General features: G+C 39.7%; 1 protein-coding gene and 1 long non-coding RNA gene across 3 annotated transcripts in view; one reads left to right on the forward strand and one right to left on the reverse strand.

Annotated features, from left to right (window-relative positions):
* On the forward strand, positions 219-5,791 carry LOC110402232. Its single transcript, XR_002440987.1, has 3 exons — positions 219-2,014; positions 3,910-3,969; positions 4,922-5,791. It is a non-coding gene; the product is annotated as an uncharacterized LOC110402232 (long non-coding RNA).
* GRIK1 (glutamate ionotropic receptor kainate type subunit 1) overlaps positions 5,874-14,491 on the reverse strand; it is an 87,853-nt gene continuing 79,235 nt past the window's right edge. Inside the window, exons 16-17 of one of the 2 annotated variants that reach the window (XM_021404017.1) lie at positions 14,103-14,268; positions 6,237-6,373 (exon numbers count right to left, since the gene is read on the reverse strand). In XM_021404017.1, coding sequence (XP_021259692.1) covers positions 14,119-14,268 — 150 coding nt within the window. In that variant the 3' untranslated portion in view covers positions 6,237-6,373; positions 14,103-14,118. Of the gene's footprint in view, positions 6,374-14,102; positions 14,269-14,491 lie in introns of both variants that reach the window. The other variant, XM_021404026.1, reaches the window with a different exon arrangement.

Genomic DNA, 14,491 nt, shown 5'->3' on the forward strand with positions numbered 1-14,491 from the left:
GGAAAATGAATTGCAGACATCTAGAGGGCAAGACATATTAGGAGCAGCTGAGGTCCCTCAGTGTGTCCAGCCCAGAGCAGAGGAGCTGAGGGAAGGCCTCATGGCAGCTGCAGCTCCTCACAGGGAGCGGAGGGGCAGCGCTGAGCTCTGCTCTCTGTGACAGCGACAGGGCCCGAAGGAACGGCATGGAGCTGCGTCAGGGGAGGGGCAGCTGGGGGTTAGGGAAAGGGTCTGCACCAGAGGGCGGTGGGCATGGAACAGGCTGCCCAGGGCAGTGGGCACGGCCCCAGGTGCCCAAGTTCAAGGAGAGTTTGGATGACGCTATCAGACATAGGGTTTGGATTTTTGGGTGGTGCTGTGTGGAGCCTGAAGTCAAAGGAAAATATTGGCTAATGATGTGTACTCAGTAAAGTGACATGGATCTTTCTGAAGCAAACCTACCTGCTTCCAAGCAGCACCTTATCTGAAACCACTGGGGAGTCGAGGGAGTGTTACAGGCTGCTTCATGCTTGTATGCATTTCAGAAAGGATGAGCACAGCGTTTTCTGGTTCAGGTGTTTCTGTAATTGTGATTCATTAGGATAATGCACAGCACTTGGTGTCTAGCACCTGCGTGCTCCTGCTGCGCTGGTGTCAGTACTCTCAGCTGTTATGTGAAATTTATGGCTCTACTGGCTAGTTCAAGATACTTTTCTTCTTTAGTAGTCTCTTTTCAGTGTATTTCTTGGTCTCTTCAGCACTGAAGGCGCAGTTGCAAGGAGCCTTTAAATGACCCAGCAGCACGATCAACATGCTGAGTTTTTTTGTCCTTGCAGAGCAGGGTTACCCACATGCTCTCAGTGGTACATGATACTCTTGCTCTTGACTGAGCATTCCTCCTCCACCATGAGGGGAGGAGAGGAATAAGGGCATGCAGTCCTTACTGAGCACAGCTGGCTTGCCACAGGGTGACAGCAATAATGGGGCTAGACAATTTTTAAGATGGCCAGCTGTGTCTGAAAGGCTCCTATGGGCAGGATGGGGGAGTGAGGTGCCTGCCCCTTCCTCTCAGTGTTTGTAGGACTGATATGTGTTCAATCCTGCAGACTGTGGTTCAGCATCCTTACTTGTCAACATTTATGGGGACTTGAGAGAGCTGATACGGTACCCAGGGCTTTCTAGGCAGCTTGGGGGAATCTGAGGTCTTTCTGTCTGCTGTTTTCATTTTTCAGAGTCAGGCTGGAAATGCAGCTTTCTCCCAGACATCAGCTTGTCCAAGCTGGAGGCTACCATATCTGTAAGGTTGCCTCATACCACTGGCTCTTAGCAGCTGCTGCTGGTTTCTGGGCACATCATGAATGGGTGACTGATGTGCGGGTTTCATCTCTTGGGCTGTCAAAGTCTAGAAATGAGAGGGTGAGCTTCATGTTTTACCAGGGATGGCTGTATAGCGATTGCATTAATGATAATAGAGCTTGAATTGGGGGAGGTTAAGAGAGGCAAACAGGAATCAGAATTCAACAGACAAAAAACACACATCTTTATCAATAGATGGGGTTGAAATAAAATCACAGTTGTTTGACAGGTGTAAGTGACGTATCTTTAAACAGTGGCAGCTCTAATCCTTGAGAAATTGTGACTCCTGCAAGCCTGACAGAGAGCAATTAAGGTACAAGCTCAGCAGTCAATAAATGCCCCATGGGATTACAGGTTCACAGCAGACCCACAAGATGCAGTCCTCTGACAAGGGGCTCAGAAGGCAATAAGCTGATCCTCATTTGTTTTGCAGTAGCTTATCAATCATACTGTTGGCCTAGGCCCTGTGCACACAGCTTAAACAGTTGCCTACATGTTTCCAATATTCTCTCTTTTCCACTGAGCCTGCCTTGCTGCTTTCTCAAGGAAGTTAATGGATGTTTAATAGCCCTTAGTAAGACCACAGTCTGGTGGTGGGTAGTTGTATAGGAAAGATCACTTAACATCAAAACACGGCCATTTCTGGAATGAAACACGTTAAAGCCATTCAACAGCATCAGTGAGTATTGTATTTCTCTTTTATAAACAATGAGGATGCATGCCTGCTGCTGCCAAGACAGAGATCTGATGAGGACATTTGCTTTCCTAATGCATAATCTCTAATCAGGCTTATCTTGTACTGCATGCTGCCATGCAGGAAAAGAGGCAGGAAAAAATATTTATTGGGATACAGTGAAAAGGTCACAGTAATCATGTTTGCTACCATGTCGATGTGTAAGATTGCCCCGTGCTTGTCCCTCCTCCCTCAAGACAAAACGGCTTTTTCAGCTGTGTCATGAATTTACAATTAGAATCTGAACTGAAGGAAAATGTTTGCAGTGACATGGAAGTGAAGGTGCTTTAAAAAAGATTTTTGTTTGTTTGTTTGTTTTAAACAAATCTATGTAGAGAAAATAAGATGAGATGTGTATCTGTGAGTGGACTGTATGCGCGTGGGTATGTGGAGCTGGGACCTGTCTGTGAGTAGCATGTGAGCAGTCTAACCAGTGACCTTAGTGTTTTTTGAAGAGGTTAGAAAAGGTCCCAGCTCCAAATCAGAAGAGTCCATGGCTGAATCCTCAAATACTAGTGGGATTTAGATGGATACCAAAGCATCTTCCTTAGCTGCAGTTTTAACTAGCTGAAATATCAAATACTCTGTTGAACCAAGGTGAAAGATAGATTGATTTCAAGCCCTCGTGCAGGCATCCCACATGTCCATGGGCACTCTGAGCACTGCTCATGGTCAATACAAGGTGTGGGCATAGGGACACATCAGGTGCCAGCACCAGGTCACTGTTGGCCTGAGGCACAAGCAAACAGTGAGAGCAGGTGTCCTTTCAGTTCCTTCACTGTCTCCTGTTAATCCTTTCTGTAGTTTCTCAAAAGGAGGCCAGTTAGCATAGGAGTTACAGGCCATGACAGTGGTGACATGAAAATGCCAACAGAGGAAACAGAGGAGTGGGTTGTGTCAGTGGTCTGCATCTGCTCAGAGGTTTTTCAGAACTGCATTTCACTGGGTAGTTCCCACCTAGTGTCCACCCCATTTCTGGGAAAATTTATATTGAAGTGGATTTTATAACCCATCATGAACCTTCATTCCTGGGGATGGCAGAGAAGGGCACAGCCACACATAGAGATGTGTTACTTCGTGAAATCATGGCAGGCTGGTTAGCTCCATTGCAGTAAGTGTAGTTTGGTAGGGTGCCATATGAGATTAACATAGAGACTTTCTAATATGCTGTGAGTCTTTCAAGCTATTAAAAAGGGAAAAAAAAGAAAATAAAGAAGAACCAAATATGCTTTATTTATTGTTCCCCACATTTTTCTTCCCAGACAGCAAAAATAGTTTCTTTTTTCCCATAATCTTTTTTTTTTTTTTTTTTTTTTTTTAAGGGGTAGGCCACTAATGGGAAAGCTGAAATGTAAAAAGCAATAAACAAAATACTATCTCTTAGTTTCAGGAAAACATTAATAGATATTTTAAAAAACTGAACTTGAATTTCTTTAACCTCAAGGTCTAAGCCACAGAAGAGTCATCATTTTAAAAAAAAGGGCCTGATTATAAATCTTTTATCACTTTGAACCTATTCATTTAAAAATATCTTAGCTGAAGGCTGTGATTGGCAGAGTGATAGAGTTACTCAGACTGAAAAATAATAACTTGCTTTTCAAGCATGATGGTGGTCTGAAAGGCCTGTTTGTAACCTGATGATGACATAAACTACTTTCAGAAAGATGAAGGTACGGTTTTATGAGATCTTCTATGAGCATTCAGGGGCTGTTTTTCTTAATTACTGCTTATCAACTCAACATGTTACTGCAGTAGGCAACAGACTAAGCTTCCCAAATGCAAGCACTGATTTGAGCTTTCTACTGTAGTCACTATAAAAGACTGTTTCTGCTTTCCCACAGGCTGACTGCTCTGAACTCTCTGAGACAAACTCATGGAGGATAAGTAGGAAATGCTGGAAAGTAAGAATCATAATTTATGTCTTCAGTGGGAAAAAAAAAAAGAATCTGGGAAGTTTTGAGCCAGATAGCTTAACTGTGGGTGCCTGGACACACTGGTATAAACTAACTGCTTTATAAGTAATTGGTTGGAAATGAGCAAGAGTTAATATGAATCTGTCAAATCCAAGTCTTGTTAGTCTGATGAATTTTCTTCTTTAACAGCTTAATGAGCCCTGCGGGTGAGGGAAGAGCTCCTCCATCTCAATTTTAATAAGTTTTTGATCTTGTCCTATGTGATATTTTCATAAACAAGTAGGGCGATAGGACAGATGACATGTTCTGTGTGGTAGCTGAAAATGTGGAACTGTCCTATTAACTCTCAGAGCTTCACTGTCAAAATGGGGGGATTTACAGGGTAGCCAGGTCTCCTTTATACTTTGTCTTTAGTAGGTGTGTTTGCTAAATTCAAAAGTACTACCAAGCTGGTTAAGGCAAAAAGCAACGCTGAGGACAAACTGTTCTGGACAAACTGAGATACTTGAGCACCAGTCTGGTAAAAAACAAAGAAGCCTTTCTGTATGGACACAGCCTTAAACTTGGGCTGAAATCATCACTGCCTGTACCACCGAGGGCTCACTTGCTTTACCCAGTCAAATCAAAGCAGACCTCATCACAAAGTGTATGAGCAATGGCACTGCCTTTGAGATACATTAAGCAGTTCTTTTGCCCACCTCCACATGGGTAAGACTTCAAATGGAAGAGCATATCTAATCTGGGGCATCCTGTTCTGAGAAGTATATGGAGTAATAACAGAAAGTGTTGGGCAAAGCAATGATAACGTCATGCATTTTAGGGAACCCGATTCCTGTGGAAAGCCTAAGTGAACTGAGGTGCATTCTTACCTATAATAATATAGAAATGAATGTATCACTTTTCAAGCAGGGCTTTTGTGAGTAATGTCATTCTTTTTCAGATTGACCCAGCCATAGTCAGCGGGGGCTGCACAGGGTGGTTCTGTGAGGAAAAGATGGAGGAGAGATTTCTTCACACAACAATTTCCACCATATCTGTCTGCTTTTGCAGAGAAAATGGACATGGATACAAGGCAAAAGTAGTTAATGGTAAGCAATAAGTTCCCTGGGGGGATATAAGAAGGACAATAAGACTTGACACTTTGCTGAACACTCATGTAATGAACACCAACAAAGTCTAAAGCGAACACTGTTGACACAATTTAGTCTCACCCAGCTCCATGCATTGTGCAGAAAAGCAAATGGTAGCTTAGTTTTCTGGTTCCCTTTTTCCAGTCTTGCATTAAGTCTAGAAGTGGTCATAGTGCTGAGACTGCCCTGAGCCCATACCCAACCAAATGCATAGGACCGCAAGGTCCTGCTCCCCAGCTAGAGCACTGGCTACATCTCTGTCAGATGTTATTTTTCTGTTTAAGGCTTGTTATAAATTGAATATTCTTTGCTCTATTTTCTAGGTGATTTTCATTTTGAAGTTAAGAATAATTTTATTGGTATTAGGAGCTGGAGGGTATGGCACTGTGATGATGTCAGTGTTGCCTTTGCTTGTTCACTGATCATTACTTTTGTGATCTTTGGATTTTCCTTTTGAACATCTAGCACCTGGAGCCATGGCATTACTAAATTATCTCATTTTAAAATAAATAAGAAAGAGAGACGGAAAACCAAGTTACTGACAGATAAGAACCTGAAGAGTGTTTTTTCAGCTTCAGAGAAAAGTAAGAATAAGTCATTCTTTGATGCCTTAGTATTTCATACATTTTTGTAGTTGTTGTTTAGGAGATAATTGTACAGATTCTTATTTTGGTTATCTGGACAGGAGTTTCTAAACAACTGTACTCAGCAGAACTGTAATCTCTTCTTCAGAAGAAAAAAAAAAAAGATATCACTCCCAGATTATTGGAAAAAAGATCCCTGTCTCTTGTTTATTTATTTATTTAGAAAGCACATACAGCGATGCATGGGGAGGGGAAGAGAGATGCAAACCAGATGAGCATACAAATCCATCTCAAAAGAAATAGTGAGACACTTCCCAGATGATTAGTAGCAGTACATCAGTCTATGTGAGCATTTAAACTGTTGTACCTCTAGATTATAAAAAAAAAAAAGAAACCACGGAGAATTTCTGAAGAACAAGATAAATGTCTGTATTTCAGAAATCCCACCACAATCAACTTGTAGGCAGCAAAGTTTTTGTTCTGTTTCTGTTCTTGATATTTCCTCCCAGGGGCCTCTCCTGCTCACGCTATGGTTTCTTTCCTCAATGTCCTCCTCTGGTGGCAAGTAAGGATACTTGTGAACGAAGACTTTGCCTTAGTTCTTGACCTTTTTTTTAACTTCTTCTGATGCTTGAGTGAAATGCCAAGCTCCTCCATTATAGCATTGAAAGAAAGACACTGTTGGGACGTAGAAATTGCATTAGACATTTTTCATTGAAGACAGAGTTCAAACATACCTTCTGACCAAATCGTGGCTCTTAGAGGAAAGGATCTCAGCAATTAAAGGCAGGATCAGGAAGCTTCTCTGGTGAGTTCTGTCAGCTTTGAGCAAGTCCCTAATTTCTAACAGGTGAAGTCTATAAGTCACATTTTTTTGCCTAACTTGGCTTCCACTGAAATTTAATTTTGGCTTAACTAAAGCTGATATTAATGTTTCTCAAGTTCTACACAGATAGATTTGTGATGTTTCGTTTGCTTCACATAATAAAACTTACCCTTTCTCAGCAGGTAACTTTCCTTCTGACCTTAAAAGAGAAAAAGATCTTCTTTTTTTAAAAATCACATGTACCTTAGCCCCACAGAATTGTGAGTACTAAAGAAAACAAAGATTTCTTTGTGGTTTAGTTATGTTCTCTTCACTAAATTAATAGGCAATTGCAAAATACAACATACTTTTCAATCCTCTCCTCTCTTTGGAAAGAATCTTTTTAAAATGTTTTGTGTCAAAGAAAGGAGAGAAATTACCACAAGAATGAGGTAGCTGAATAGTTTAGAAAGCAAACAGAAATCTTTTTTCTTTCTACCATCAAAACATTAACAAAGGCATTTCAGGTAAGTGGAAAAATCTTTTACAATCTTCTGCTGGAATAATTACTTGTAGCACAAAAAGCACAAAGAGGCTTTCAATGGAAGTATCTAGCAAGGCAAAAGATTGTTTCATGCAAATATGTATAGATTATTGATACATAAAATGAAGTGATGGTAGCAGTGTGAAACAAAGCTTTAACCACCTTACCTCCACCATGCTGAATAAATCCCTCTACCAAAGCCTTTCTAGAACTGCAGAACTGCTCAGTTCTAACACATCTGGTTAATTCAACAATTCTTGTCGAATGAGAGCAATAGCACACAGACATGATTCTTTATATCAAATATGAATTATCTTCTGCCAGTGATACCAGTGGAAGGAGAGTAGTGTTCAGTCCTTAACCTCTAATAACTCAATGGTGATTTCAGTTACACCGGGTTAAAAAAAGTATAACTCAATATGATTTTGGAAGAAGAGAAAAAGAAGAGAAAATCCTACATTTCTAGTAGCTGGGTATTCCAGAGGAATATTTTCAAATGCAAAAGAGAGAGTTAGGATAACCTGGATAAAGGCTAGATCATTTATTTAAAGTAGCAAAGGGATTCCTGAGTAGTGAACTCCTCACACTGTGCTTCTTCCTGTCTTGTATGAACTCTCTGGGAGTAGTTTGTAACCCTGATTTTGCAAATGAGCCCAAGACATCAGTGTATCAGTGTGTCTGTGGCTGAAGGTATACGATCTTGCAGGTGTCAGCACATCCATTTGTGGGATGAGCTGCATGCAAAGATCCCATAAACTGTTGCATCTGGAATTTAACATGTTTTATCTTTGAGATGCTTAATTTTGCTCATCTGAAATTCTTAAGTATACTTAAATCAAACTAAAATAAATTCATGCCAGACCCAAAGTATGGCAGTCATGATCCAGGACACTGTGCTACTTTTTTTTTCAAATAATAGCCTGGACAGTGCAGGTGCAATTATCATTTAAATAACCCCTTAGATAATGTAAAATGGGAATTCTGGTGTTACTGGAGTTAGAGTCAATGGTGTCTGCTGTGGCCCTACGTCCTCTGGAAGCAGCAGGTGAAACAGGTATCATCTTAATACATAATTATTTGTATATTGCTTCAGGCTTTGTAAAGCATAGAACCACTTACTTCCAAACTAATAGAAGTATATATTCTAACTAGCTAACCTAGCATGGATAATTTCTCTATACTGTCTTAGTTTTAACTGAACTTTCAACATCTAGATTACCAAGTGATTCTGGAACTCCAAGGAAAACAAGGAAAGGAAAATATTAAACATTTGTCAGATTGATCAGGCTTATTTCTTTTCCCCTGTTCTTCTTACCAACCTGCATGTTGTGTGTGTGCTCTTAACAATAGTCATCAATCTCTGCAATGTGCATGCAGGGATGATTTCTGCAGAAGAAATAGTTCAGTTTTACTGCCTTGTTAATATGTTTGTAATCAAATTTTCCAAACTGATTTGTATTAGTCAGACGAGGCAATTGTCACAATATCTTTTAATTTCATATCAGCAAAGTAGTCTCATGAAGGTCACTTACATCAGCATATAGACATTTGCTGACATTATGTAAATGAACTTTTGAACATCTAGCTTCATGACTTGTGAAACACCCCACTGGTTCCGCTTTCAACCTGAAGCACTGAATTAAAGAGATATTGAACTGATCTTTCAAAGATATTCCAGTGGTCATGGATATAATTACAACCCCAATCAATTTTATGTATATCTCTGTATCTGAAATACTGCCACCTTTGAGAAAACCTATTGGAGGTGGCAAAGAGCATTAAAAGCCTGCTATACGCAGGTCTTTCTCTACCTCTGCCTTCATAGATAGCTTAAGGTTGTCTAAAAGAGCCATCTGAGATGATACTCTGAAGTTTTAGGGTTCTGGTTAATCATTCAGAAGGTCAGAAGGGCAGATATGAAAAGAGCTTTCTTCTGAGTCCTAGGAAAAATGGCTCAATGTCTTATTTATCTCAAAGCTTGTGCATGTAATCAGGATACTGAGCAGATGTTTGAAAACTGGAATTGCCCTGATTTTTTCAAGCAATAGTGAATGATGACATAGAGCAAATACAAACTTTACCAGAATGCCTTAGGAGTTACTTGAAAAGTTACTTCATAGTTACTTGAAAAGTTACTTCATAGACAAGAAACACCATCTTTAGCAACTCCCAAGACAGCCCTCTGAACAACACCATGACTGTAGAAGCCTTTAGAAAGAGAACAATGACATTCAAATTTCACTTATAGGGGTAAGATACTGTTCTTTTAATCTCGTATTTGGATAGCCAGACCAAAATGGTTTCTTTAATAACCTTACTGGTTTTTTTAGCGTGTTGTTGAGACCACTTCTGGGGTCTCTCCAAAAAAGAGAGACTAGGAATATAGCAATATATTTAACAACAGAATAATAAGTTTTATGTTATGATTGACTTTCTCACCCTAGCAGTGCCAAAATCGTGCAGGACATGGCCTGTGAAAGTTAAAGGAAATCTTTTACAAACAGAATGGATTTAGGCCTCATTTTTGTTTGAGATTCTTCCTCTTTGCCCTTTGGTCATTGCAGCAGGATGAAAAGCATCCTCATGAAGATCTCAAATCCTTCCTTACACTCCCATACAGAAGACTGTACTAAGCTTTAGGGTAATTACAGATTCAGAATTCAATGGATTGCATAAAATAAGTTAGAAATTACTAAAAAAATAATCTGTAGTTAGACTTTATCAAAATCCTGCTACCTACCACTGAGGACAAGATTCTTCAATTGTTTTTTTAACACTTTGAAAAAAAAAATCAAACAGGCAGAAGAAAGCCAAACAACTAAGCAACAAACAAACAAAAAAACCATTAGTGTGCTGTGCTGGAGAACTGAGAATTATGAAAATCGAAGGACGTCGGCTAGATTTTATTTGGGGAGAACACCTGACTAGCTCAGCCATGGAGGAGGAAGTGCAGAAAACAAGGTTTTTCTCCTGCTGTGCCTTCCTCAGTGTGAAAAACTCATCGCTGGGACACTGACATATGTCTTCTGCTGAAAGAAAAGTGATTTGTTTTTTCCTAGTGCACTGAAGGAGAAACATCCAAAATAGTTTCTCCTAGTGAGTGAGCTGCTGTTGCAGCACATTAAGAATCTGTTTGAGTGTTCTGTCACTAATGGCTAATTGCATGAGGAGATCACTAAATGAAGGATTTTAAACTGTCAGAGTCTATTGAACGGTGACTGTCAAAACAGTGTCACAATAATCCATGGATTATTTTAACTGCTTTTCAATTATATAAACTGCTCCTCAGCTTCCTGTTTACACAAAAAAATTAAAAATTAAAAAATCAGTAAAGCTACTTGCTGATCTCAGAAGCCATCAAATGCAAACAGGGCTGCTCACTGCAGGCACAGCTGGCTACAGTCATGTTTGGAGGTGAGGTTATGGTCTCTCAATGGATGGGCTCAAGTTGATGTCTGAAGAAGAGAAGGTATTTATAGACCCGATAGCTTAACAAAAAATATTTTTTGCAAGAACGTCACTGAGATAGGGATTTTTTTTCTTCTACTTTTTTGTTCCCAAAGAGCTAAAGATGTGAATCTTCAAAGCTTTAATTCAAGAGAGATGGCACAAGGACACTACACTGTGGCAGTACTTTGAGGAAATATCAATCCAGATGTAGAAAGCATGATTGGTGTGCTTGTTCTAGCTGTATGGTGCAAGTGTGTTGCTAAGCCACTCTGATCCTAGCTCTCTCAAATGGTGATCATACTCACAGAATAACAGAATCGTAGAATTGTTTCAGTTGGAAGGGAATTTTAAAGGTCATCTACATCATGAACTTGAACACCCATAGCTAGATCAGGTTGCTCAGAGCACTGTCCAGCCTTACCTTGAACATCTGCAGGGATGAGGCATCCACCACCTCTCCGGGCAGCCTCTTCCACTGCCTCTCCACCCTTAGTGTAAACAGCTTCTTCGTTACATCTGATCTAAATCTCCCCTCTTTTAGTTTGAAGCCATTTCCCTTTGTCCTACCACAACAGACCCCGTTAAATAGTCTGTCCCCTTCTTTCTCACAGCCCCCTTTAGATATTGAAAGGCTGCTATCATACTGCCTTTGTTCCTTTCATTCTTCTCCTGTCTCATTCTATCTCCATCCTCCCACCTGTATTTTTGCCTAATTGGACAGCAGACTGTGTAATGAAGGCAGCAAATGGAACTAAATAAAGGTAGGAACACTGACCCCAGCCAAACTGACCTGGCAATGGACAGGGAGTAGCTTGTGCATGACTCCGTTACTTTCAGAAGTCAGTGGTTTCTATGCATCAAAGAATATGCCATTTTTTTTTTTTTCTGCAGACACTATTTGAATATTCTGGGAGCTCTGGTCAAAATGCAACAATGGCAAAATTAAAAAAAAATACTATAAAATGGCACAAGGGTAGGTTTATAACCATTTTATCTCCCAGAATAGCCCTGGTTATGCTCTACTGGTACTGTCAGAGCTGACAGTCTGTTGTGGCTCTTCCATCACAGGCAAAGCTGCTAACTCAGTGCTGACAAACCCCTGAGAGCGGACATGGTCTGACCATCAGGTCTCAGGTGCAGTTACAAGGCTGCAAGTGAGGAAAATGCAATTGCAATCATTTGTGAACAGAGTATTTTTTTGTGGCCAGAGTTCAAAGAGTAACAGTTTAAAAGCTGAGAGTGTTGATAGGTCGAACATTTTTTAAGGCTTTAACAATTCTTCCCAAAGCCTGTCACATCTGTGTTCGACTCCTCCCAGGTGCCATGCACTTTGTGGGAGATGCCATGGGCTGTGACTTCCTCAAACCCTGCTATTAACCTGAAGGCACCTGGCTTTTTCTGGACCTACAGTGAACCTTGCAAAAATTGTATTTACAAACGTAGATTTATTAGTTCCCAGTTGGCATGCCTGCTCTTCACTGCCTTAACTGCTGGTATAACTGCTAAGGAAAAAGAAAAACTTTTTAATAATTTTGTTGTAGTTAGGTAGTTAGGGAAAAGCAGAACTGCTTTGTAATTCCCACAGGCAAGCTGAAGGCTGCGAGGTTGCCTCTGGGGACACCTAGACAGGCAAAACGATCACTAACAATGTGACTGTTTCCTTGACAGATGTGAAAATGTTTACCCAAAAAGTAACAGAAACTTTCTGGATCCTGCATTCATTTAAACAGTGATTAGGAATGTAGTAGAAGCTGCAAGATGATGGATTTCTTGCACAGAGCAATGATGAAGATAAGCTCATTAGTAATTTTCCTTCTACTCTGAGAGTTCAGAGAAGCTGGATTTAATTAGTTTTAAGTTTCTTCAACTGGGAAATTACAGACAAGAGTGCTTTTTTAAAAAATCAGAAATACTGGAGATCTTCGTCAGGTCTTCACTGCTAGGAAGGATCATTTTATGAAGAACCTAAGTTTTCAAGGCTCTGTTCAAACATGTTAAAATTCCAGTTTCTTGCAGTGTCTGGAGTAGAGCATAAACACTCACATACATGAAAGAACACTGGCAGAGAAGAACTGTTATAGTCAAGCCATGAGCACTATGTCTTCATAAAAAAAGAACACCCCAAACCAACAACTTTAAGCCTGCTGCCACTATAAATACTGCTGACTAAAAGTTGAAAAATGAATAGAAGTAAAACACAGTCTATTCAGGAGCCAGAGATGAGAGAAACAATCCAAGGGGACAGCAAAGCTTTGCTGGAGCATTTTGGTGATTGAGCACGAAGGCATCCACTCGAACAAGTTTTCTAATTGCAGTAGAGCCCAGAAATGGCCCCTCAATAAAACAGATCATTAACTTGTTTGATGAGGAGGAACTGCAGTGTGCAAGAAGACATAAAGTAGGTGTGAGGGGTAGAAAATGAATTGGTGAAACCAAAGATAAGACAGGATATAATGACATTCAGATAAAAGGTAATCAGGTTTCGCAAACTTGGTTGTTTGCAATGGTTCATGATATCCTACGAGATGGCATTTCTATACATTTTGTGTATCTATCTCAAATTGTTGTCGTATGTTTTTTCGGAGGCAACAACAGATCCAGCCTGTTGTCTTCTGCTCTGGCAGTCCCCAGACAAGCATAGGACTGAAGGAAATCAAACTGATGTCCTTCCAGGGTACAGAAAACATACAGTACGGCTTCCTGTACAATAGCTTCCATCTGTGTTTTGATATGAAAAAAAAAAAAGAAAAAAAGAAAAAAAATCCAAGGCTATACAGTTCAACATAAATTGATATCATGATTTTTACTGCCACTTATGTTATAAAAGGTTTTCCTGTGTTATAAAGCCTTACAACAGTGAGCATCATGAATTACTCAAGCCAAGTCAACAGAGTTATGCTATGAAAGGTATGTATATATACTGGGAGTGCCTGAGGGTGCTTTCACTGATTATGTTCTTAAATGTTAATGGTTACATAGCATAAAATTTAACTGATAGATATGATCTTGTTCCATGATAGTTACTTGGAGGCGTTGTCTAATGAATTTTAAATGGATGAATTAAAATTCATTAAATATTGACACTAGAAATAATATATGCCTGCTAAAAATCTCTGGCTGTTTATAATAGGGGTTCAGAAAGTTAATGGAGCCTGCAGGTTATTTTCTGAGGTTTATAGAGAACTGTCTGGCCTGCTTGCTGAATGCTTCACCAGAGACCAAAGGAAATTTTTCTCCATGCTTTTACTAATGAGATTGCCATGGGTTTACTCAAGTTTGGTTGAAAATGAAAAGGAGGTAAACAATATTTCTTACCTGAAATAAATAAAAGTGAATTACCCAATGAAACGACAAGAATGACAGTTGTACATAGAGACTACAGTATTTCTTAAAATCTGCTCTAGTCTGTTGCTCTCACTCTTTGCTGTAGGTGTAACTATTTTCTGTGATATGCATTTAAACTGCCCAAATTTCCAAGACTTTGACAATTTGCATTAGATAAGCTTATCTCCTGCTGAAGCAAAAGGCACTTTGAAGACATTAACTGTGTTTTGGTGAGTACAACCTTTGTCATTAAGTGCACTGTTTAATGCTTTCATTGGACACACCTTTTTTCTTTCCTGACTACACAGTATGAATTGAGGGCTGTGTTCGAATCCCTCTCTCCTCTCGGATTAACTTGCCACAGTCTAACTCCGTAGATAAGGTGGTGCCAGAGGTGGAGTTGGACGGATGGGTTTGCTTACACTGTAGTCCGTAAAAGAAACAAAAGGCCTTGCATGCAAGAAAAAAAAAATGGAGAAAATGAATAAATGAAAGAAGTAAAATTAAAAACAAACATGAGAATGAGATTCAAAAGCTATTTAAATCAAAAGAGATTCTATTTATGGAAACGGAAAAGTCATAAATTGTATGCAAATCATGCTTTGGATTAGCTTAGTGATAGTATACACTGTGTAGCATTTTCTGTCTAAGCTTCTTATATCACCAGAGTGAA

The sequence above is a fragment of the Numida meleagris genome, chromosome 1 (genome assembly GCF_002078875.1).
Source record: "Numida meleagris isolate 19003 breed g44 Domestic line chromosome 1, NumMel1.0, whole genome shotgun sequence".
In the NCBI taxonomy this organism is placed as follows: Eukaryota; Metazoa; Chordata; class Aves; order Galliformes; family Numididae; genus Numida; species Numida meleagris.